This window comes from Letharia columbiana (assembly GCF_014066305.1).
Source record: "Letharia columbiana isolate WasteWater2 chromosome Unknown Sc0000037_s0, whole genome shotgun sequence".
In the NCBI taxonomy this organism is placed as follows: domain Eukaryota; kingdom Fungi; phylum Ascomycota; class Lecanoromycetes; order Lecanorales; family Parmeliaceae; genus Letharia; species Letharia columbiana.
Window position 1 is genome coordinate 48,465 of NW_023501081.1, and position 24,337 is coordinate 72,801.

Consider the following 24,337-nt stretch of genomic DNA (forward strand, 5'->3'; position numbering starts at 1 on the left):
AATAGAAACTATAGTTTAGATATTTAAATAATTTTCGATTAATTTCTAATAGATTTAATATTTAATTTAGCTTATTAGATTTTTTTATAAATTTATAAAATTAATAAGTAGAGAAAAGAAGATTATAATTTACTACATCTTTAATATTTATAATTATCTATTTAATTATATAGATAAAAAGCTTAGAAAATTAAGAAGAAAGAGAATTTCTTAAAAAAAAGAACTTCTTAAAGCTTTTAAGGCGGCTCGCGAGAAATTAACTATCTATTATAATCGAACTTAATTAGATTTAAACTATCTATATAAATAAGCTATACTTTTATATTTAAGTTATAATAATATAAAGTTAAAGAAATTAAATTAAAAGATTAATACTAGAAAGAAATTATAAATGAAGATCTATTAAAAAGCGCTTAAAAAGATATTTTAAAATTATTAAAATATTAATATAAGTAGTTAATTATAAAGAGCTAAGCGAATAAGTTAATTAAATAAAAATACGCTTAATTAAGCGATAAAATTCGAGATTAAGAATTTAGATAATAAGAATAAATATAATTAGCTTTAGTAATATAAATGAAATAATAAGTCTTCTAATTATTATTCTAGTTATAATCTTATCTTTAATCTTTATAAAGCTTCTTTTAATAATTTAGCGAATCTTTTAATTCTAAAGTAATAAAAGAAATTAAAGTTTAAATACGCTATAGTCGCTCGAATAGCTTATAATATTCTTTATTTTTTTACGAGGGCTATTACGTATAAGCGATACTTTTTAATAACTAAAAGATATTATAATACTTAGAAGTATTATTTATTAGCGATATTTTATATTCTAATAATAATTCTTTATATAAAGTATTAAAAAAACGAGCTTAAATAGAACTAAACTTAATTTTAAAGAAGATCTTAGTATATTAAATTAGATTAAAAGAGCTAATAGTACTTTATATAAAAATTTAATTAATAATTATAATAATTATATTAGCGAAGATAATAAGCTTATAAAAAGTATTTCGATAAGTCTAATATTTATAAGTTTATTAAGATATATTATTAATACTTTATAATATATAGAGAAATAATTAATAGATTTATAATTAGAGAAGATTAGTAATAATAGATTTAGTCTTAACGAAGAGATTTAAAATAATTTGAAAAGCGAATTTATTTATAAATAGTTAATAAGTTTAATTAGATAAAGATAAACTTAGAATATTTAATAGAATTAAGATAAAGTAGAATAGAAGAGTAAGTTAGAGTTCGAGAGAAGAATAAATATAAAGTTTATTAAGCTTATTTAACGCGTTAAGACGAATATATAAATAGAGATAATTATAGAATTTTATTCTTATAATATTTAAAGATTTAAAATTTAGAATATTCTTTTATATTATAATTTTAAGAAGAAGAATAGAGACGCTTATAGTTCTAATTATTATTCTAATTATTACTATTAATAAGAAGATAAATAGCTATATTAGATTACTCTTTATATTCCCTCTCTCTTAATAAAGAAGAATAAATATATTCTATATATCTTAGTCGGATTATTCTATAAATATAGAAATCTTAGTAGAAATATTTTATATATATATTATTTCATAATATAATCTCATAGATATATTATATCGTGAAATATCCCGCTAAGATCTCGAATTCATATTAGAAAAATAAAATAATATTCGACTCTATTTATATTATACTCGGGTACGATATAATATTACTTAATATGAAATATTTTATAAGATATATTATATCTTTTCGGCTAGTATATTTAGAATTTAATACGCGTAAAGAGACTTTAAAATAAAATAATAAAGAATAAATAAAGAAGAAAGACGCGTTTTAGAAGATAGTATCGCTAAGTTAAAAGATATTATTACTAATTTAAAAGAAGTATATAAAGAAAAATATATTTATTCGAACTTTTTTTAAGAGTTTTTTAACGCGTTTATAAGTAGTAGTAGATAGCTATTAAGCTCGCTTATAATCTCGATTATTAATAATAATAAATTCGTTAAAAGATAGTTTAAGAATATTAATAAGAAATTTAAAAGATAGATAAAAAAAATATATATCTTAAATACTTAGTAGTATTTAGATAAGAGATATTAAGAATATATTTATAATTAATAGATTAATAGAATTATAAAAGAAATATAGTTATATTAATATATATAAAAGAATAAAATATAGCTAAGCTTGAAAATCTTAAATTTATATATATAGCTAATTATTAATTTAGAGTTACTACGCTCTTTAATTAAATCGACTAAGTTAATTTAATAATTCTTTCGCGTCTTCTTATTAAAAATTTATATATAGAAGTCTTATACTTTAACATCTGCAAATCTAAAAAGTTTCTATAAAATTTGAAATTGCTAATCGCGCGTATATCGCGGAAATTATAAAATTCGTCGAATTAGTAAATCTAATTAGAATTCGTCTAAATTCCATCGATTTAGTAAATCTAATTAGAATTCGCTTAAATTCTATCGAATTAGTAAATCTAATTAGAATTCGTCTAAATTCCGCCGATTTAGTAATTATCTTAATCTTTTCTACTAGTTCTATTAGTTTAATAGTAATACGTATAAAAAAGAAAAGTTCTAATAATCGACATTACGATAATAAGATTCTACGGCGATAAGTATTAACGCTAACTTAAATTTAGCTACGGAATTAGACGATTTAATAAAATTAATCGCGTAAATAATACTCTAATATAGTATATAATAATATATATATTAATAATAATATATATATAGAATAATACTTAGAGTATATTAGAGTATATTACGTAAAAATTTTAAAGTTACTAAAAATTTTTAAAGTTACTAAATTAATAGAATTAACGAAAAGAGTTAAAATAGTTATTAAACTAATAAAAAGAATTAAATATAGATAAAGTCTACTTAATAGACTAAATCGTATTAAATCGTACTTATAATACGAATCTAACGAAAATCGTATAAAAAGAAACTTTTTAGATTTGTAGATAAAGATATTCGACTTACGATATATATAGTTACTTTATAATTTCTTAAATTATAAAGCTCGCTTTACGCTTTCTAACGCTATAAAAATAATAAAGTTTAGTCTACTATTAATAGATTAAATTAATATTTAAATATTATAGTTATATTAAATATATCCGAGATCGAATAATAATTCTTCTATTTATTTACTATATTTCTTCTATAATTCTATTAATCTATTAATTATAAATATATTCGCTCTCGATACCCCTTATCTAAATATTACTAAGTATCTAAAATATATATCTCTTTTATTCGTCTTTTAAATCTCTTACTAACGCTTTTACTACTAGTAATTAAGACCGTAAGCGAGCTTAATAGCTATCTACTACTACTTATAAACGCGTTAAAAGATCTTTAAAAAGAGTCCGAATAAATTTATAGCTATCGTTCTCTTCTATATATTACTTAATTAGTCGCTTAGTTAATACTATCTACTCTATTAGCTTAATAATTTACTTAATTAAATCGTTAATTAATTACTTAGTTATTTACTTAATCTAATATTCTATAAGAGAAGAAGTAAGAGAAGAAACTATAATAGATAAATATAAAGAATATTACGAAGAAATTAAGTGATAATAAGACTCTTAGTACTAAGAATACGACTTAACTCTTTAAGATTTCACGTTATATACTCTCTACGATTCTATATTAAATTATTACTTAATAAGCGAAGAATACTACTATAACTTAGTCTATTATCTCTACTATATTAAGAAGTAAGAGAAGAAACTATAATAGATAAATATGAAGAATATTACGGAGAAATTAAGCGATAATAAGACTATTATCGTTAAGAATACGATTTAGCTCTTTAAGATCTTACGTTATATTAGTTATTTACTTAGTTAACTACTTAGCTAGTTACTTAATCTAATATTCTATAAGAGAAGAAGTAAGAGAAGAAACTATAATAGATAAATACGAAGAATATTATAAAGAAATTAAGCGATAATAAGGCTATTATCGTTAAGAATACGACTTAACTCTTTAAGATTCTACGTTATATTAATTATTTACTTAGTTAGTTATTTAACTAATTACTTAATTTAATACTCTATAAGAGAAGAAGTAAGAGAAGAAATTATAATAGATAAATACGAAGAATACTACGAAGAAATTAAGCGGTAATAAGACTCTTAATATTAAGAATACGACTTAGCTCTTTAAGATTCCACGTTATATACTCTCTATAATTTTATATTAAATTATTACTTAGTAAGCGAAGAATATTACTATAACTTAATCTATTATCTCTATTATATTAAGAAGTAAGAGAAGAAACTATAATAGATAAATACGAAGAATATTACGGAGAATACTATAAAGAATACTACGAAGAAATTAAGTAGTAATAAGATCTCTAGTATTAAGAATACGACTTAGCTCTCTAAGATCTCACGTTAAATTATTACTTAGTAAGTAAAGAATACTACTATAACTTAATCTATTATCTTTACTATATTAAGAAGTAAGAGAAGAAACTATAATAGATAAATACGAAGAATATTACGAAGAATACTATAAAGAATACTACGAAGAAACTAAGCGATAATAAGATTATTATCGTTAAGAATACGACTTAACTCTTTAAGATTTCACGTTATATACTCTCTACGATTTTATATTAAATTATTACTTAATAAGCGAAGAATACTATTATAACTTAATTTATTATTCTTATTATATTAATATAATATAAGTAAAGGCCTATGAATTAAATTCATAGAGTTGGATTTTTCATTTTTCTAAGTTAAATGGAATTTTAGCCCTAGCCCTAAGTTAAATCGAACTCTAATCGCTTGCTATGCGTTTTTAACCTACTTTCACTACTATAAAATTAATTTAATCTATATGATATATAGGCATATATATGCGGAGAGAGGCGCGCTAAGGCCTAATTAGGAAGGTGTATTAAGTGTGAAGGATTAATCCGTAATAATTACCCACAAAAAATAGAGAAAGGCCATGTTCTTATGGCAAGAAGTATCGAAATACCGGAAAGAAATGGAGACAGCGTGCTAATTAGTGGTGTGAATCTCACAATATCTCCTGCCGCAGTGAAATTTTTCGAATAATGAAATAGCTGTAGACATCGGATGGTTTTAATTCATTCAAATATGCATTGGAGAGCATATGACGTGGGATCTTGGAGAGCTGAGCCGTGTTCTTGGTGCTGGGGGCCTTGTTGCCGCTTGGTTTCTCCGCAGTGTTCTCCGCATTTGCCTGTTGTAGTTCCTTCTCTTGCTCCTTCTCTTGTAGAGTATCAGACTGAGTGGCTAGCTGAGTGGCTGACTGAGTGAATGACTGATATGACGTGGGATCTTGGAGAGCTGAGCCGTGTTCTTGACGATGATGGCCTTGTTGCCGCTTGGTTTCTCCGCAGTGTTCTCCGCATTTGCCTGTTGTAGTTCCTCCTCTTACTCCTTAATGCAGTGGGGATAACAGGCTAAGTTGCAGTGGTGTTCTCCGCTTGCTGAGTGATGATTTGATGTGGAACCGTGGAGAGCATATGATGTGGGATCTTGGAGAGCTGAGCCGTGTTCTTGGTGCTGGGGGCCTTGTTGCCGCTTGGTTTCTCCGCAGTATTCTCCGCATTTGCCTGTTATAGTTCCTCCTCTTACTCCTTAATGCAGTGGGGATAACAGGCTAAGTTGCAGTGGTGTTCTCCGCTTGCTGAGTGATGATTTGATATGGAACCGTGGAGAGCATATGATGTGGGATCTTGGAGAGCTGAGCCGTGTTCTTGGTGCTGGGGGCCTTGTTGCCGCTTGGTTTCTCCGCAGTGTTCTCCGCATTTGCCTGTTGTAGTTCCTCCTCTTACTCCCTTAATGCAGTGGGGATAACAGGCTAAGTTGCAGTGGTCTTCTCCGCTTGCTGAGTGATAATTTGATATGGAACCGTGGAGAGCATATGATGTGGGATCTTGGAGAGCTGAGCCGTGTTCTTGGTGCTGGGGGCCTTGTTGCCGCTTGGTTTCTCCGCAGTGTTCTCCGCATTTGCCTGTTGTAGTTCCTCCTCTTACTTCTTAATGCAGTGGGGATAACAGACTAAGTTGTAGTGGTGTTCTCCGCTTACTGAGTGATGATTTGATGTGGAACCGTGGAGAGCATATGACGTGGGATCTTGGAGAGCTGAGCCGTGTTCTTGACGATGGTGGCCTTGTTGCCGCTTGGTTTCTCCGCAGTGTTCTCCGTATTTGCCTATTCTAGTTCCTCCTCTTACTCCTCAATACAGTGGGGATGACAGGCCAAGTTACAATGGTGTTCTCCGCTTGCTGAGTGATGATTTGATGTGGAATCGTGGAGAGCATATGACGTGGGATCTTGGAGAGCTGAGCCTGTTCTTGGTGTTGGGGGCCTTGTTGTCGCTTGGTTTCTCCGTAGTGTTCTCCGTATTCGCCTGCTGTAGTAACTTCTCTTACACTGGCTGAGTGGATTGATGTAAGACCGTGGAGAGTAGGCCTATTGTGTCACTGCTGCTGATGATTGTCTCCGCAATGTTCTCCGCAGTGTTCTCCGCATTCGCCTGTTATAGATCCTCCTCTTATTCAACTGAGTGCGAGGGTACCGAGGGTAAATATATTCATATTAATAGAATTAATAGAATTAATAGAATTGATAGAATAATGGAAGAAGAATGGTTACACAAATAGGTGAAAGGATTATTATTCGATCCCAGACGCGTTTAATGTGACTACAATATTTAAATGTCAGTTTAACCCACCTATCGCTAGCTTAAGAGGAGTATATAGGGGAGGACGTATCCGTTCGGGCTCTTTTTAAGGGCCTTTCAACGCGTTTATAAGCAGTAGTAGATAGCTGTTAAGCTCGCTTACGGCCTCGATTGCCAGCAGTAGCGGATTCGCCGAGGGGTGGCCTGGGGGCGTCAGTAAGGGGCTCTAATTGGGCGAGGGGTACCGAAGACGATTGTATTCATATTGGTGGAATTGGTAGAATTGGTAGAATTGATAGAATGGTGGAAGAATAACAAACAGGTGGAAGGATTATTATCCGATCCCGGACGCGTCTGGTGTGACTACCATGACTATCATATTTGAATGTCCATTTAATCCACTAATAGTAGGCTAAACTTCATAATTTTTACAGCGTTAGAAAGCGCAAAGCGAGCTCTACAATTTGAGGAATTATAAAGTAACTATATATATCGCAAGCTGAGTACTTCAAAGTGTAAAACTTCTACATACAAATTTTTAATAAGGGAGGCGCGGAAGGGCTACCGGGCTGACTCAGCCGGTCTAACTAAAAAGCGTACAGGATCCGAATTTATAATTGGCTGCACATATAAATTCAAGGTTTCCAAGCTCAGCCCTATCTTATTCTTTTATATATACTAATAATATATTACTATAAGTAAAAATCTATAAATTAAATTCATAAAGTTAAATTTTTCATTTTTCTAAGTTAAATAAAGTTAAAATTTTAGCTCTAGTTCTAAGTTAAATCGAACTCTAATCGCTTACTATACGTTTTTAATCTACTTTTATTATTATAAAATTAAATTAATTTATATAATATATAGATATATATATATAAAGAGAGACGCGCTAAGATTTAATTAGAAAGGTATATTAAGTATAAAGAATTAATTCGTAATAATTATTTATAAAAAATAGAGAAAGATTATATTCTTATAATAAGAAGTATTAAAATATTAAAAAGAAATGAAGATAATATATTAATTAGTAGTATAAATTTCATATTATCTCTTATCGTAGTAAAATCACTCTTCTCTTATTCGTAATAATTATTTATAAAAAATAGAGAAAGACTATATTCTTATAATAAGAAGTATCGAAATATCGAAAAGAAATGGAGATAATATATTAATTAGTAGTATAAATCTCATATTATCTTCTATCGTAGTAAAATTATTCTCCTCTTATTCGTAATAACTATCTATAAAAAAAATAGAAAGACTATATTCTTATAGTAAGAAGTATTAAAATATCGAAAAGAAATAGAGATAATATGCTAATTAGTAGTGTATATTTTATATTATCTTCTATCGTAGTAAAATTATTCTTCTCTTATTTATAATAATTATCTATAAAAAATAGAGAAAGGCTATATTCTTATAATAAGAAGTATTAAAATATCGAAAAGAAATAGAGATAATATATTAATTAGTAATGTAAATCTCACATTATCTTCTATCGTAGTAAAATCTTTCGAATAATAAAATAGCTATTAGAGTAAGATATTAAACGATTTTAATTCGTTTAAATATATATTATCTAATATTTCTTCTATAGAGATTTAATTAACTATAATCGTTATAGTAAATTCTTCTCTTATAATATTATTATAGTAATATATTATATTAATATAATAGAGATAATAGATTAAGTTATAATAATATTCTCCGCTTACTAAGTAATAATTTAATATGAAATCGTAGAGAGTATATTATCTAATATTTCTTCTATAGAGATTTAATTAACTATAATCGTCGTAGTAAATTCTTCTCTTATAACGTTATTATAGTAATATATTATATTAATATAATAAAAATAATAGATTAAGTTATAGTAGTATTCTTCGCTTATTAAGTAATAATTTAATATGAAATTATAGAGAGTATATAACGTGAAATCTTAAAGAGCTAAGTCGTATTCTTAACGATAGTAATCTTATTACTACTTAATTTCTCCGTAATATTCTTCGTATTTACTTATTATAGTTTCTTCTCTTACTTTTTCTTTTATAAAGTATTAGATTAAGTAATTAGCTAAGTAATTAATTAAGTAGATAATTAATATAACGTAGAATCTTAAAGAGCTAAGTCGTATTCTTAATAATAATAATCTTATTACTACTTAATTTCTCTATAGTATTCTTTATAGTATTCTTCATAGTATTCTTTATATTTACCTATTATAGTTTCTTCTCTTACTTCTTAATAGAGTAAAGATAATAGATTAAGTTATAGTAATATTCTTTACTTACTAAGTAATAATTTAATATAAAATTATAAAAAGTATATAACGTGGAATCTTAAAGAGCTAAGCTATATTCTTAGTGCTAAGAGCTTTATTACCGCTTAATTTCTTCGTAGTATTCTTTATAGTATTCTCCGTAATATTCTTCGTATTTATTTATTATAGTTTCTTCTCTTACTTCTTAATATAATAGAAATAATAGATTAAATTATAATAATATTCTTCGCTTACTAAGTAATAATTTAATATAGAACTATAAAGAGTATATAACGTAGAATCTTAAAGAGCTAAGTCGTATTCTTAACGATAGTAGTTTTATTACTACTTAATTTCTTCGTAATATTCTCCGTAATATTCTTTATAATACTCTTCGCATTTATCTATTATATTTCTTCTCTTACTTCTTTTCTTATAGAGTATTAGACTAAGTAATTAGCTAAGTAGCTAATTAAGTAAATAACTAAGTAACTAACTAATAATTTAATTAAGTAAATTATTAAGCTAATAAAGTAGATAGTATTAATTAAGCGACTAATTAAGTAGTATATAGAGAAGAACGATAGCTATAAATTCGTTTAAACTCTTTTTAAGGATCTTCTAACGCGTTTATAAGTAGTAGTAGATAGTTATTAAGCTCGCTTATAGCCTTAATTACTAGTAGTAGCAAATTCGCGTTCATAGAGGCTCTAAGAGACGGGTAAAAGAGATATATATATTTAAAGCGTTTAATAACGTTTCCGCGAGAGATATCGAAGATAATTATATTTATATTAATGAAATTAATAGAATTAATAGAATAGTAAAAGAATAATAATTATATAAATAGATGAAAGGATTATTATTCGATTCCGAACGCGTTTCGTATATATTATATTTAAATGCTACTTCGCTTTATTAATAGTAGACTAAACTTTATAATTTTTATAGCATTAGAAAGCGTAAAGCGAGCTTTATAATTTAAGAAATTATAAAGTAACTATATATATCGTAAGCTAAGTACTTTAAAGTATAAGACTTCTATATATAAATTTTTAATAAGAGAGCTCGAAAGGGCTAGCGAGCTAACTTAGTCGATTTAATTAAAGAGCGTAGTAATCTTAAATTAATAATTAGTTATATATATAAATTCAAGATTTTCAAGCTTAGTCTTATCTTATTCTTTTATATATACTAATAATAATATTATAAGAGAAGAATCTACTACGACGCTTATAGTTAATTAGGCCTCTATAAGAGAAATATCGAATAATATATATTTAGATAAATTAAAATCGTTCGATATCTTACTCTAATAGCTATTTTATTATTCGAATAATTTTACTACGATAGAAGATAATATAAGATTTACATTACTAAATAGCATATTATCTTTATTTCTTTTCGATATTTTAATACTTCTTATTATAAGAATATAGTCTTTCTCTATTTTTTATAGATAATTATTACGAATTAATTCTTTATACTTAATATATCTTTCTAATTAAATCTTAATACGTCTCTTTTTATATATATATATATATATATTTTATAGATTAAATTAATTTTATAGTAATAGAAGTAGATTAAAAACGTATAATAAGCGATTAGAGTTTAATTTAACTTAGGGCTAAGACTAAAATTTTATTTAACTTAGAAAAATTTAACTTTATTTAACTTAGAAAAATGAAAAATTTAACTCTATAAATTTAATTTATAGACCTTTACTTATAAATAGATAAAAGAATTATTATTCGATTCTAAATACGTCTAATATAATTACTATAACTACTATATTTAAATATTAATTTAACTTATTAATAGTAAATTAAATTTTATAAATTTTATAACGTTAGAAAATATAAAGCGAGCTTTATAATTTAAAGAATTATAAAATAACTATATATATCGTAAACTAAGTACTTTAAAGTATAAAACTTTTATATATAAATTTTTAATAAGAGAGCTTAAAAGGATTATTAGGCTAATTTAATCGATTTAATTAAAAAGCGTAGCGAACTTAAATTTATAATTAATTATATATATAAATTTAAAATTTTTAAACTTAACTTTATCTTATTCTTTTATATATATTAATTATTACTATATAAGCTAAGACGATTAATTATAATAATATATATATATTAAAAGATATTATTATAAGATAAATTTAGATTTATAAATTAAATTTATAAAAAGTAATTAACTTTTAAATATAACTTCGAGATTAGATTCGACTCTCGAATATTAATTAAAAAGATATAATATAATATATTATATTAATCTATTATATTATACTCTAATAAGATATAAGATATTAATATTTATATAATCTTATATTTAATTAATATATATAAAAGAATAAGATAGAATTAAGCTTAAAAATTTTAAATTTATATATATAGCTAATTATTAATTCGAGTTCTCTACGCTTTTTAGCTAGACTATCTAAGTTAGCCCGCTAGCCCTCTCGCGCTTTCTTATTAAAAATTTATATATAAAAGGTTTATACTCTAAAATAACTATCTTTCTAAGAATATTATTATTTTATAATTTCGTAAATTATAGAGTTTAATATACGCTTTCTAACGCTATAAAAATAATAAAGTTTAATTTACTATTAATAAATTAAATTAATATTTAAATATCGTAGTTATATTAAACGCGTTCGAAATCGAATAATAATTCTTTTATCTATTTATATAATTATTATTCTTTTACTACTCTATTAATTCTATTAATTTTATTAATATAAATACAATTATTTTCGATATCTCTTATTTAAAGATTATTTAATATTTAAAATATATATATCTCTTTTATTCGTCTTTTAAAGTCTTTATTAATACTCTTAGATTATCTCTTAACGAATTTATTATTATTAATAATCGAGGCCGCAGTTTAATAGCTATTTATTATTACTTATAAACGCGTTAAAAGACTTTTAAAAAGAGCTTAAACGAATTTATAGCTATCGTTCTCTTCTATATACTTCTTTTAAATTAGCGATACTCGACTAGTCGCTTAATTAATACTATTTATTTTATTAGCTTAATAATTTACTTAGTTAAATCGTTAATTAATTACTTACTTATTTACTTAATTAATTACTTAACTAGCTACTTAGTCTAATACTCTATAAGAAAAGAAGTAAGAGAAGAAATTATAAAAGATAAATATGGAGAGTACTATAAAGAATACTATAAAGAATACTACGGAGAAATTAAGCGATAATAAGACTATTATTATTAAGAATACGACTTAGCTCTTTAAGATTCTACGTTATATACTCTCTACGATTTTATATTAAATTATTACTTAGTAAGCGAAGAATACTATTATAACTTAGTTTATTATCTTTATTATATTAAGAAGTAAGAGAAGAAATTATAATAGATAAATACGAAGAATATTACGAAGAAATTAAGCGATAATAAGATTATTATCGTTAAGAATATAACTTAGCTCTTTAAAATCTTACGTTATATACTCTTTACGATTTTATATTAAATTATTATTTAATAAGCGAAGAATACTACTATAATTTAACTTATTATCTCGATTATATTAATATAATATATTATTATAATAACGTTATAAGAGAAGAATCTATTACGACGCTTATAGTTAATTAAGTCTCTATAGAAGAAATATTAAATAATATATATTTAAACGAATTAAAGCTATTTTATTATTTAAAAGATTTTACTATAATAGAAGATATTATAAAATTTACATTACTAATTAATACGTTATCTTTATTTCTTTTCGATATTTTAATACTTCTTACTATAAGAATATAGTCTTTCTTTATTTTTTATAAATAATTATTACGAATTAATTCTTTATACTCGATATATCTTTCTAATTAAGTCTTAGCGCGTCTCTCTTTATATATATATATCTATAGATTATATAAATTAATAAAATAACTTTATACTATATTAATATTATATAATATTAAGAACTATTTCTTAATAAAAATTTTAATTAAAAAAATAGATTATAAATTTAATTTATAGATTTAAACTTATAAGATATAAAATCTTAGCGATATATATTATAAGATAATATATTTATAATATTATATTATAAATAATTAGAATTTCTATATTTAAAAGTATAAAGTAGTTATTCTAATTATTATTCTAATTAAAGATTAATCGTATTTATTCTTATTTAATAAATTCGATATAATAGCTATTACTATTATAGCTATTACTATTATAATTATTATAATTATTATTATTACTATTATAGCTTAGAATTAGAGTTAGAGTTAGTTTATTCTTCGTTAAACTCTAAAGTTAATTATATACTAATCTTTACTCTACGTTACTTATATATCGATATACGAGTTTAGAATATATAGATAAGTTATAGTTCTATGAAAATATGGTTAAGACATAAAAACTTCGGCTGGCACTCTTTTTCCCACCTGGTTTCTTTGTATTATAAGTGCGTCCTGGGAATATACGTGTAAGGACGTGGAAACTGGACGTTATATGGTAGAGAACTCAATAGGCTAAGGAAGTATAGTTACCCAGGCTCACTCTCGCTACTAATCCGGACGGTGGTCATGCTTCATTGGCCGTAAGCAAGAGCCAAGGACATACGTGGTGGCAACTATTCCTCCAGATCTTCCAGGTTCGGGCAACCGAGGTCCAAGTGCCCACGACGGCTCGTAAGCCTCCGGTAAAATCAGCGGCGAGATACAGGTGCTTCACCTATCGGAGACGGCCATTAGTAGTTAAGCACCTTCGCAAAAGCGGTTCGATATCAAAGTCTTCTAATCCCCATTCCTCGGCGACGTGAAGGGTGACCGCTTGATACGGTATAGGAATGGTGCAGTTTTAGATGTTCTTGGAGACTTCGCAGAGCCTTTTGAGGTCTCTGCTATCACGAATCTACTTTGCATAAAACGCAGAACTTATAATTATTCAAGGAAGTACACGTTCGAGAATCAGCTGGACAATCTCGGGCGGCAATTTATCCAGCATCTTTATCAAGTACGCAGCCGACCATCACGCACCCACAAACCACGTTCTCGAGCTTCCTCCAAAGCGTGTTGGTCTACAAGATTATCCGTTTCTTTCGGGTTGCCCTTCCTGTCTAATGTCGCGTCCGGGTCTAGCAATATCGATGGTGTAATTTCATACTGTATTTTAGTCTACAATAGCACTGTTTTCTTATCGACTCAGAAGCCCCAAATATCCATTTTGTTCTTGCCATTCACCTCCTTCAGATCGCCTCAACCCTTCCACTGTGTTAGTCATGAACAACAGTTGAAGTGCTTGACTCACAAGATCATCAGCCAGCCAACCAGGTTCCCATGGCACCAACAATGCAACCACCAATGATATGTGGCCAAGCTTCTTTCAGCCGCCCGTTATAACTCCAGACTGCCCAGGCATCCATGACTGGACCCCCAAGCGCCATCAAAGTCACCAAGCCCGCACTCTCCTGGTCCCCTCTGTACATGAACATGCCAATGGTGAGACCGAGAGAGAGATCTCTAGCACCCATAGGCTTGATGTAGGCCAGCGTGGCTCTATCGCCAGGACGAGCGGTGACACCGAAGTTTTTGGAGCGGAGGATGGGGTTTAGTATGGTGGTGAGACCGGCGGTGGTGAGGAAGGTGGCAACGAGGTAGCCAATGGCAGGCTTGAGCGCATTGATGTCCATGTTTCTTTGATGTTATTCTCTGTTTCAGATCCTAACGCTTTCCTAAAGCTTCAGCCAAGGCCGGGCTTGGCGTTGGAGGACCTACTCTAGACCTACTGACAGAAACGAGAGCTAGTCTAGGGAAGAGACGTAAGTCTAGGGCTTGTGCTTCGTCTCTGTGGTACTGATGTAGTAATTTTCTCGCTTCTTTGTGGGTTGAAGAAGGATGAAGGAAGAGTATCCGTAAGAGAATGAGAGGCGTGTCCGGGAATTCGGTGAAGTGCGCCCGGCCCGAGACCAAGGGAGCTAGCGTGCCAAGAGAATGGTATGTTCAATATCCCTCTCGCTGTGTTCGGGGTGTTACACGCTAGTAGGGGCCAGATGTAGGGGTTATCATTTGTCCAATCACTGCGGCTTAAGATTTTTTTTACTCATGGGCGCGGCAAGCCTGAGTTGATCAATCAAGATCCCTATATCTGACCCCTGCTAGCGTGTACACCCCGAACAAAGGGGAAGGGATACCTTACTGGGATCAAATTCTACTAATACTTTGTATACCCTATAGTCTTTCCCCCAGGAGTTGAAGAAGCGTTTCTCATACGTCGATGGTCAGCTCAATCTTTTCCTAAGCCGACGACCGTGCCTGGGCTCTTCGAGAGCCCACTGCGCGCTCCGCGGCAACATCCTGCACTGAAGCCAAGTCTTTTCAGACCCCTTAGGATCACACTTGCATTACACCCTCGGCAATATGTCACAGAGGCAGTAGAAAGTCGCACTTTGATATTTCCAGCGCCTCTTCAACACCAATTTCCATGGTATTTTGTGGTACTAGCCACATCTCGTCCATCTCGGTACGCCTAAGCGAGGTCTCAACATGCGAGATTGATTATGAGCGGCTCGAATTGACATAGTGATTCTGGTTCGCCGATCTTACATTTAACGTTGGCGCTACCACATAGTGATGCTGGTGCGCAAGATGCAGCCTTGAGCAGGTATAGCGCCTGCCAAGATAACAGTGGTTCAGCTTTTGTCCTTCAGAAGTAATCATACATTAATGGACTCCGCCGCATAGACACGGATGGCCGCTCTTTACGCATACTCATTAGCAAAGACAGCTGTACAACCCGCACAATTTCAGTCTCGTTCGATTCTTCACTTCGTCCGAGTCGCTGAACAAGAATCGCTATTATTCGATTGCGGGTCTGTTTTCGCCGCTAAATACAGCCTTTTAGCATTCCAGGGCATTAAAGGATACCTCATACTTTAGGAATGAACATTTGTAGTACTCAGCAACGCCACGAGAAGACCAATCATCGATACGTTAGGCCGTTTGGCTCTCGACGGTGGGGAGCACCTAATATATATCACTGCCAGCACACAAGCCATCAAGGCCACAGGGTCAACGTAAGCAAAGTCGCAAACAGACTCCTCGCAGAAGCCGGTACTACCACTCTACCCAGCGGCGACTACCCATCTTGCGAGCATGGTATCCTTGCTTCGTGGGATCAGTGCCCATCGCGCTCCAAGGCTTCGCAGCCGGAGTCGCCTGCGGGCTCTGGAAGAGAATCAGGCTGCGTAGTTGACAGCAAGGCCAACGGTCGCTAACAATCACAAGCAGAGAGGGCGACGACTATCTGGTCGATGCGAATACGAGCGACAAGGCGCGTCTGCTTTGGATTTGGATGAAGCTCGCAACTGAGACAGAACGGCGCAGATTTAATGAACGATGGTCTTGCGTTGTACTATTCCGCTCGGCGCTCTCACGGCCTCTGATACAAAGTTTTCGGCCACTACACATGGACATTTGTGAGCTGGTGTCTGGCAGGTCGTGGCCGGGTCGCATCCGAGGGTCCTGGGCGGGTAACGAAATTCTGGTAAACACTTGCCGAGATTGACAGCCAGCATTGCGGAAGTAATTTAGAAGGTTACTTACTGCTGTCTGCTAGACGTCGTTCGCGATGGGGCATACTTGCGACTACTTGCTTCTAGAACCGTGCCCGCTCTGGGATTTGAAAAGGGTTCGCTGCATTCCAGCCACTGTCTCAAAACATCTTGGTCATTGTGGAAGTACCTGGCTCGCAGCCTGGTCCCGGTCATGATTTGGTCGAGATCTGAAATTGAACGAAAGCGAAGTTGGATCTGACGACATAGAGTAATTAGTTGTACCATTTGTGAAAAACACGCGTTACAAGCACACATAAGGGCCCACACCGAGTGTAGATTGCTTGGGCCGTCTCACGCGGGGATAGCAGCCTAATAGAGGCTTGAACAGGCATATTTCTCGTACCCCAGCGCAATAGAACTCCTATGCCTATGGCATAGACCTGGAGTGAAATGATAGCTAGATATGTACAGGTGTGGGTGGGTGGGACAAAAGGTATGCAATGGCTCTGAAAGAGACAGAATCGAATGAAGAGCCATTGACAGGTGCAAAACAGGTGGCTATATAGCTCGTACTGGACACCTGTCTCCTACCCCTTGCAAGGGTACGGACAAGGCCATGAAACAGGAGCATATCAAATATCCCACTAACCCCCAGTCCCACGGTGGCGATCTCTATGTGGAGATAGGTGATCCAATGCCAATTGTCAATAGAGGCAACGCTCTTAAGCAAGCTGATAGGAGATTCAAATCAATCTGGCTCGTGGAAAAACATCTGTCTGGCATCTACAGACCGTCAAGAAGCACCAAGATTCAAAAACTCCATTCATTGCTCCGTTCCAAGGGAAACGACAAAACCTCTTTGTCGCCCGCTATTGGCCCTTCTTTTCCATTCCAATATCCTATCCATTGACCCACTCACTCTTTGTACGCCTCGGGCATCTCACCCTTGAATGGGTTTTTTATGCCCTCCCTCGAAGTGTGCCGAGCAAAACTCAAGATGATGTCGGTTGCGAATTCGGGGTACTTCTGAAGCAACGGCTTGGCTATTGGCGACTTGTACCAGTCAAAGTTGATGTTGCAGGCGTAAAGATCTGCCAACAATCTTCGGATGCCTGAAGTCTGGGGAACATTTTGGTATGCATAGGCGATTGTTTCAATGCTGGGTCCCGTCACGTTGCCGGGCTTCAAGGTCTTGAAGATGATATTGGCAATGCAACCCTTCAAGCTGGTCATGCCGTACTTGTCGGCAAGAACGTACAATCGCATAGGTTCCATAAACCTTGTTTCGTCCCTGATTTTATCCCCAGTTGGTTGCAGAATATCGTAGCGGTGACTATAAAGCCATTCAACCATGAGGTTGAAGATATCAGGGTCATCTTCCGGGAGGTTCATCTTGCGCTCCGAGCTTTCTCTAAAGTCCGAATTGAAAGCGGCCTTGAAGACTGGTGAAGCCTCAAATAGCTCTGCCTCATGGACCTGGAATGTAGTTTCGGCTTCGCCGACGACCAGAGTCACGGTGGCAATGTCACCCCAGCTAGCGACTGTCAGCAGACTACTCTTACCAGTCTCAGTAGGAAGGTGCTGACATACTGACGCTTCTTTGGCGTTGCAACGGGCGTAGAAGGAGTCGTGGTTGCCATTATCAGACTTGAGGGATTGATGTAACAGCGTGAGGTAGGAATAGTCGAAGAGAATGGAGGTAATCACTTCTCGAAAGTGATAACAGGTTGTGTTGAGCCGCTTCAACACATGCCGGCTCACCATCGCAGTATGGTTAGCTTCCCGAGGGTGCTGGCAGCTGAAGAATGCCAACACTTCGCCTGTCTTTTTTCCAAGTCGCTCGTCATTAATCGCCACAGTTGCTGTGATTTCACAGAAGAAGAAAACCACTTTAGACTTTGGCGCTGAAGGCAGAGCTCGCACTTGACAGGGTACACCGGCGTCTGCCCGCACCTAGGCTAGGCGATGAGATTCATTTCCGTCAAGGCATTAAAATGCGAGAATTCTCTCACCCTTATCAAAGGACACGCAGGCAGCAAGCGGAAAGCACAGATACGCGCCAGCTTTACACACGGAGCTAAAGGTGGCCAGCGGATCCCTCATTTGATCGAGATCCATTCTGGTGTCATCCGAGAGTATTCAGAACCACCTGGCATCATATCATCATTGCCAGCGTAACATTCCCCAACGAGTCGAAACTCGTTCCCATCTGGACGGAGTACCAGCGGTACTTCAAACCCTGGGAGAACGCATAGTTTGTCGTACATATGCGTGCTGTGAGGTGCAAGTCCCATACGACCGCCTTGGGTCACGAAGAAGGTTCGGCCAGGAATGTTCTGAATGGCTTGGAGATAATCCCAGGGTTGTAATTTGCGCTTCATCGTGCTGGCGAATCTTGGATGTTTAGCAAAACGTAGTGTTTTCAAGAGCTCTGGTCTCTGAATTTCTGGAGCTTGAAGCATTGATTCGTCAAAGAGAAGAGCTCGTCTGAAGAGTTCGGCGTCTGCACCTCCACCGTAGGAAGCTTCTATTCCGAGATCGGCCATGTCATCAGCTTCGAGAAGCCATTCCATCAGTGCCTTTTGTTGCTCTTCGTGTTCCAGTGGCTTCCCAATATCGACTTTTGCGAAACCACGCCTGCTGATTACATCACAGATGAGGCCTTTTATCTGGATAGTACCTGGCAAAGTTGCAGACCCTATCAATGTTCCACCCTCCGCTGACCATTGCATTTCAGCCAAGTTGGAACTGACGATGGTCGACCGCTCCAAGGTAAGGTTTGTTGGACGAGCACCGGGCCAATCAAAGGTATTGGCAGATGCTGGGATCCTATGACAGGTTTTCCGCGTCCATATTGGCGCAGGGAATGAATCAAAGGTCCAGTCTGGCACCCAAGAAGGCAAGGAAATTTGCTGATTAGCAATTCCTGCTGCACAAATCAATGCAACCATTCTCAGATGAGGCCCTTGTAAAATATCTGGATATGGGTGCCATTGCTGCTGTGACAGCTCTTCCGGGCGTCTGGCAATCTCTTGATAGACTTTATTGATAGTCTGGTGTGCCATCTCGTGAAAAGTAGTCTCTGCAGACTTCTCATAGTCTGCGGTCTGCGATGAATTGGAAATATTGAGCAATGCGTAGAGCTTGTCCTGCGGTTTTGCTGCGCCATAGGCCTTGTATGTCAGTGCCAGATTGAAGAGATCATGATGAGTGCCATCTTCTAGCGTCCGCATAGTTGCAGCAATGCGGTAGACTGAGTCTGCTGGCAATCCCCGGAAAAAGATGTCCGATCCTAGCAAGGTCCTCGGTAAGTGCTCGCGAACTAAGACCATGATGGATAACATTCCTTGCCAGGAGAGTGAATACTCCTTTCCCCACAGAATGTCCGTTTTAGTAGCAACTGCAGCTTCTTGTACGGTCCAGATTCGGGAGAACCATGGTCGCGAGAGCAAAGATCGTAACTCCAGCCAACCTGTGTCCTTAGGGCCAGGCAATCCGTGAGACTTAAGTTGGTCTAAGCCTATGCTACCTCTCGTCTGCTGGGACACATCATCGTTGCTGTATTTGTTACCAAGGCCCGCAATCTGGTCCAGCTTCAACAGACGGTCAATTATCTTATTGGCCTTGCGGGAGTCATCTTCGTCGTCGCCCAACCAAATTAGCAGCCTGCTCGAACGCCGATAAATACCAGCCATCAACCCCAGTTGCTGCTCCTTCTCTCGGAGGTTGTCTTGGTCTATGCACAGCTGATCAATCCAGAAATTTCGAGCTATATCCGGTGCTCGGAGACGTTTCAGCGCACACTCCAGATTCGGAGTAACGCTAAACGGTGCGTTATCACAAACAATAGGTCGAGTGCGATCCTTTGAGCCCCAGCAATAAGACAAGGCATCATATCTGCCTGCAGCCTCCGCCAAACTGATGACACTGGTAGTGCAAACAACAGGATCTGAAGCGCGGCCGGGGAGAATGCACAGAATACGGCAGTCTTTCTGTGGCTGCGGGAGAGGCTTATTTGATGGCGGAGAAGAGGCTTTGTCCTGTTCTTTCAGCGGTAGCTGGGATCCACGACGAATAAGCCGAGGGAGCTTCATTCTCATACGTGAGTGTTAGACCGTAGATGGCCGTAGGGAGTTGAGAAGCATAAACATCAGAGCTTTGGCGCCATCGAACGGTGAACTGGAAACTCCGATTCAAAGCTAATTGGTATCCTGGAAGAATTGGTAGACAGCCTGGAAGTTTTCAATGGAGCATTGCGGTCAAAGGCTTGTAGGAAATCGAGGATCCTTCTGGGTCAAGGCCGCGCCATCAGAGATTCAGTGACACGTCTATTTGCTATCTCCGCATCTTCCAGGGCCCTCAAGCGGGTTTTATGGATCAATTGATGGTCAAGAAGAGATTGAATCACTCATTGATGGGAAGGTGAGAAGGCGCAAGTGGTGAGATAGATAAAAGGAAGTGAAAAAGAAAAGGTCTGAGGCTGAGAAAGGATGGAAATTTTCACACATTTAAAGTTTAAGTCTTGGCGTTCTTGGCACTTCTGGCACTTCTCCTTTTGGACGTGGGGGGGAACCTCAAAATGTTCCTGAGGCAAGTTTGCCGGCCGAATTGTTGGGAGTAAGAAATTTACGATACTCCTCGTAGGAAGAGAAGGAATCTGTATGTTGAAAGCCTTTCCCCATCAAGTTCTTTCTCTGCGCTTCGAAATGGGAAAGTGGGCCGAGCCCGTACTCTACACACAATCCGGGTGAACTGGCGCCTCTCCCCTTAGTTTTCTCGTTCTCACAGTCCTACAAGTCTTTTTTACAGTCACACGCGTAAAGGAGGTTTAGTTGAGTGAAGGTCCAACAATCCGAATGTCAATCTTCTCCCTAGCCCCTACACACTGTCGATCTGACGGTATCCAATCTTGAATGGCGTGCGTGTGATGGAATTAAACCGTCAGAAACGCCTGGCTATCTCAGCTGGATGTTCTCCATCAAAGGTACGTCCAGAATATTTCAATCTGTCCTTCAAACAGTGAGGTTGATGAGAAATAATCAACAAAGCAATGACCGACGAAGAGACTGCACAGGTTCAAAATTGGCAAAAGAGTTTCGTCATCCTTACTGGTTGCGGGTATGCTCTGAATTCCCAGGTCGCACTCTATTTTCGTACCTGCTGAGTCGTGGCACCGAAGAACAAGCGAAACAAATTCGCCCTTAGATCAACGTTCTGCTCAAATCGGCTTCGTTGTTTAGAGCTAACCCCGGTTTGATTTCAAGAATTTCATGTCTCCTCCACATTCTATAGCTCAAGTCCCTCAGGATTCTTATATGTTGTGAAGCATGAAAAAGATGGGCTATCCCAAAGTGTAGGCCGCAAAATGTGATTGAGGGACTACTCCAGCCACGGAGTCACGCCTCTTTTCTTAACGCCGTACGGCGCGAACATCTTGATTTCGATGCCATCAGGGCGAGCAATCTTTTCGCTTGGCGGATCTTGTCAGGATTGACAGTTGCGTCCTAGTCACCGCAGCTTTGACTATTCGAGGGACGTTGAAGCATGGCGACATCTCTACCCTTGATTGAAAAATCTACGAGACGAGCGAAGACTCCGAGAATCCGCACTGCTTTTTCATTCCTGTTCGATGCGCCTTCTGCCAGCGTCAATCTGAACATCGCAGCGGCGGCTACTCTTGCCTTCGCGGTCGCTGTGGAAAGCTTGCCCAGTAACATCTCTACAATTTCACAGTCGGCCCTTATGCCCGCCAAGGCAAACACTTCAGCGCGAATCCATTCTGCTCCAACCTCAATCAGTGCCGACACACTTGCTCGGCTATTGCAAGCGATCTCGAAGTGTACCCATAGCAACCTGACAGCTTCAGTAATCGGCGTTTGGGCGGACCAAATCCATTGTCGGCTACATACACCCCTTGCGCTTTCTCTGCAAGCTTGGAAACAATCTCGTCTTTGCGGGCCTGGTTGCGAAGGGCCATGTTACCCGACAATAGACTCGATGCAATGGCATGGGTATGTAAGACCGAAATGATATATGTAATCCATGCGATACGTCTGAAGAATAGAAAAGGAAGAGCCTTCCGCTTGCCAAATAACGGTGGCAGGCTAGGGAAGATTGCTCGCAGAAGAACCTTTGGTCTCTCACGTACGATCTCAAGTCAGAAGGGGTCTTTTGAACATTACATACCTGCTGCTCATCGGTCGATTCCTCAACGAAGCGGCTCCGTTCTCGTTCCAAGCGTCTGCAGAGAAGAGGTTCTGAGCCGTCTCCGAGAAGTATGATCACACGAAAGTGGACAATGGGCTTCCGCTCGAGAGCTAGCCAAGTAGGAGGATAGTATTATGTAGCCTTACGGGGTCACATAACCTCAAGACCCCGATTCCTACTGCTGTATGCAGCATGAATCGTAACCTGTATCAAGGAGGAAGAGTGGTGATCGACGCGCCGATTATGCCTATTCAGCGCTTAGTATATCTGTATGTGATACAATGAATGGGCAGATGAAAGAACAAGGTTGAATTCAAGGAAGAGTAAGCGCTAAACTCAGTATAATCTAGACCAGCCTTGAAGCTACTACTCATCCGGCCTATTGTCCTGACTACTCAGTTCGACTCGCCGAAGTTCAGCTCTCATTTTCATCAATCATGGAAACCAATTTACACTCTGTCAGTCGCTATTAATCTTTGTGACCCTAGGATTGTGTAGGCGAGCTCGATAATCGACAGGTTTAGAGAAAGCATCGGCGCAATGGCCAGAATGAGAGGAACAATCCTGAATTCAATAGTCACGATGTCACTCACAAAAAAATAATGTGACAAGTTCGAAAAATGGCATTGTGTCATCATGCTGTCCGCGTCCTATCTTTCCAATGTGATCATGGTTGGATGAGAGGAAGATCCGCTGACTTCCGCATGCCTGGATAAAGCTTAAGAGATTATACCTAATCACAAGACATACCCCCGCAGATGAGGTACCGGTCTGCAGCGCAAATGTCATGATGAACAGAGCCTCGATCTTAGGGTCTTCAAGATGACACAGGCATCATTTCGCAACGGGTGTCGCTCTGCCAGTCTGTAAAGTATCGGATTCTGTCCGCAATACGAATGGTGTCGTAGCTGCTAAAGAACGCCGGTTCGCTTCGCTACTTCGAATCCCGAAGTTATATTGGAACTGTACCACGAGACCTTTTATTGAACTGGACCGGTACTCATTCGCCCTGCCAAAATATTCATCAAACCCCGCGGGCATCCGAAGGTTCCGAGACAAAGGCTCCACAATCAGTAATCAATCATGATGGTCATATGCTGCAGGGGCTGTTCGATCGCTAGATGTCTTCAGGTGCCGTATCCGGCGCTATCTCTGCAGGATTTGGGGCAAGCCTCGCTCATTTCGGCAGGCTATTACGCACCGAAGTACTTACTGGAGCATCGCTCATATCATTAGACCCCATGTACTCTATGAGCCGCTGCAGTTTACCATATATCAAGGGATTTCGTGCTGAGCTGTTAGAGCCGACTTTCAAGCTACGGGTGGCATTGGTATACTTGTCGGAGATAACTCGTCCACAGCGTGAACCAAAGCAGCCAAAAAATTGCTCAACAAGTATTCCAGTTGTGTGTTCTCGCAGTGAACTGCTGGGTATAAATACTCTGCCTTCGCCGTGGATATTCTTATTATTATTCAAGGTTCGCAACATCCCTGCCAGCAATTGCTTCGCAGGAAACACTCTTCAGACATTTATAGTCTACTCTCCTCCCCATTCTCTCTACTCTTACCTAGGTAGAAGTCTTGCACTCACTTCCTAACG

General features: G+C 35.6%; 4 protein-coding genes across 4 annotated transcripts; all 4 read right to left on the reverse strand.

Annotated features, from left to right (window-relative positions):
• Positions 1–14,292: 14,292 nt before the first annotated feature.
• HO173_009072 (uncharacterized protein) lies at positions 14,293–14,667 on the reverse strand (the record flags this gene model as incomplete). The annotated part of the gene is made up of 1 exon (XM_037310965.1): positions 14,293–14,667. The coding sequence occupies one exon, from the start codon at positions 14,665–14,667 to the stop codon at positions 14,293–14,295; it is 375 nt and encodes a 124-aa protein (XP_037162059.1).
• A 2,778-nt stretch (positions 14,668–17,445) lies between these two features.
• Positions 17,446–18,170, reverse strand: HO173_009073 (uncharacterized protein; the record flags this gene model as incomplete). Its single annotated transcript, XM_037310966.1, has 2 exons — positions 17,446–18,064; positions 18,121–18,170. 2 exons carry the CDS (start codon positions 18,168–18,170, stop codon positions 17,446–17,448), a joined length of 669 nt encoding a protein of 222 aa, XP_037162060.1.
• Positions 18,171–18,629: 459 nt separating this feature from the next.
• Positions 18,630–20,630, reverse strand: HO173_009074 (uncharacterized protein; the record flags this gene model as incomplete). Its single annotated transcript, XM_037310967.1, has 1 exon — positions 18,630–20,630. The coding sequence occupies one exon, from the start codon at positions 20,628–20,630 to the stop codon at positions 18,630–18,632; it is 2,001 nt and encodes a 666-aa protein (XP_037162061.1).
• Positions 20,631–22,034: 1,404 nt separating this feature from the next.
• Positions 22,035–22,507, reverse strand: HO173_009075 (uncharacterized protein; the record flags this gene model as incomplete). Its single annotated transcript, XM_037310968.1, has 2 exons — positions 22,035–22,383; positions 22,440–22,507. 2 exons carry the CDS (start codon positions 22,505–22,507, stop codon positions 22,035–22,037), a joined length of 417 nt encoding a protein of 138 aa, XP_037162062.1.
• Between the last annotated feature and the right edge of the window lie 1,830 nt (positions 22,508–24,337).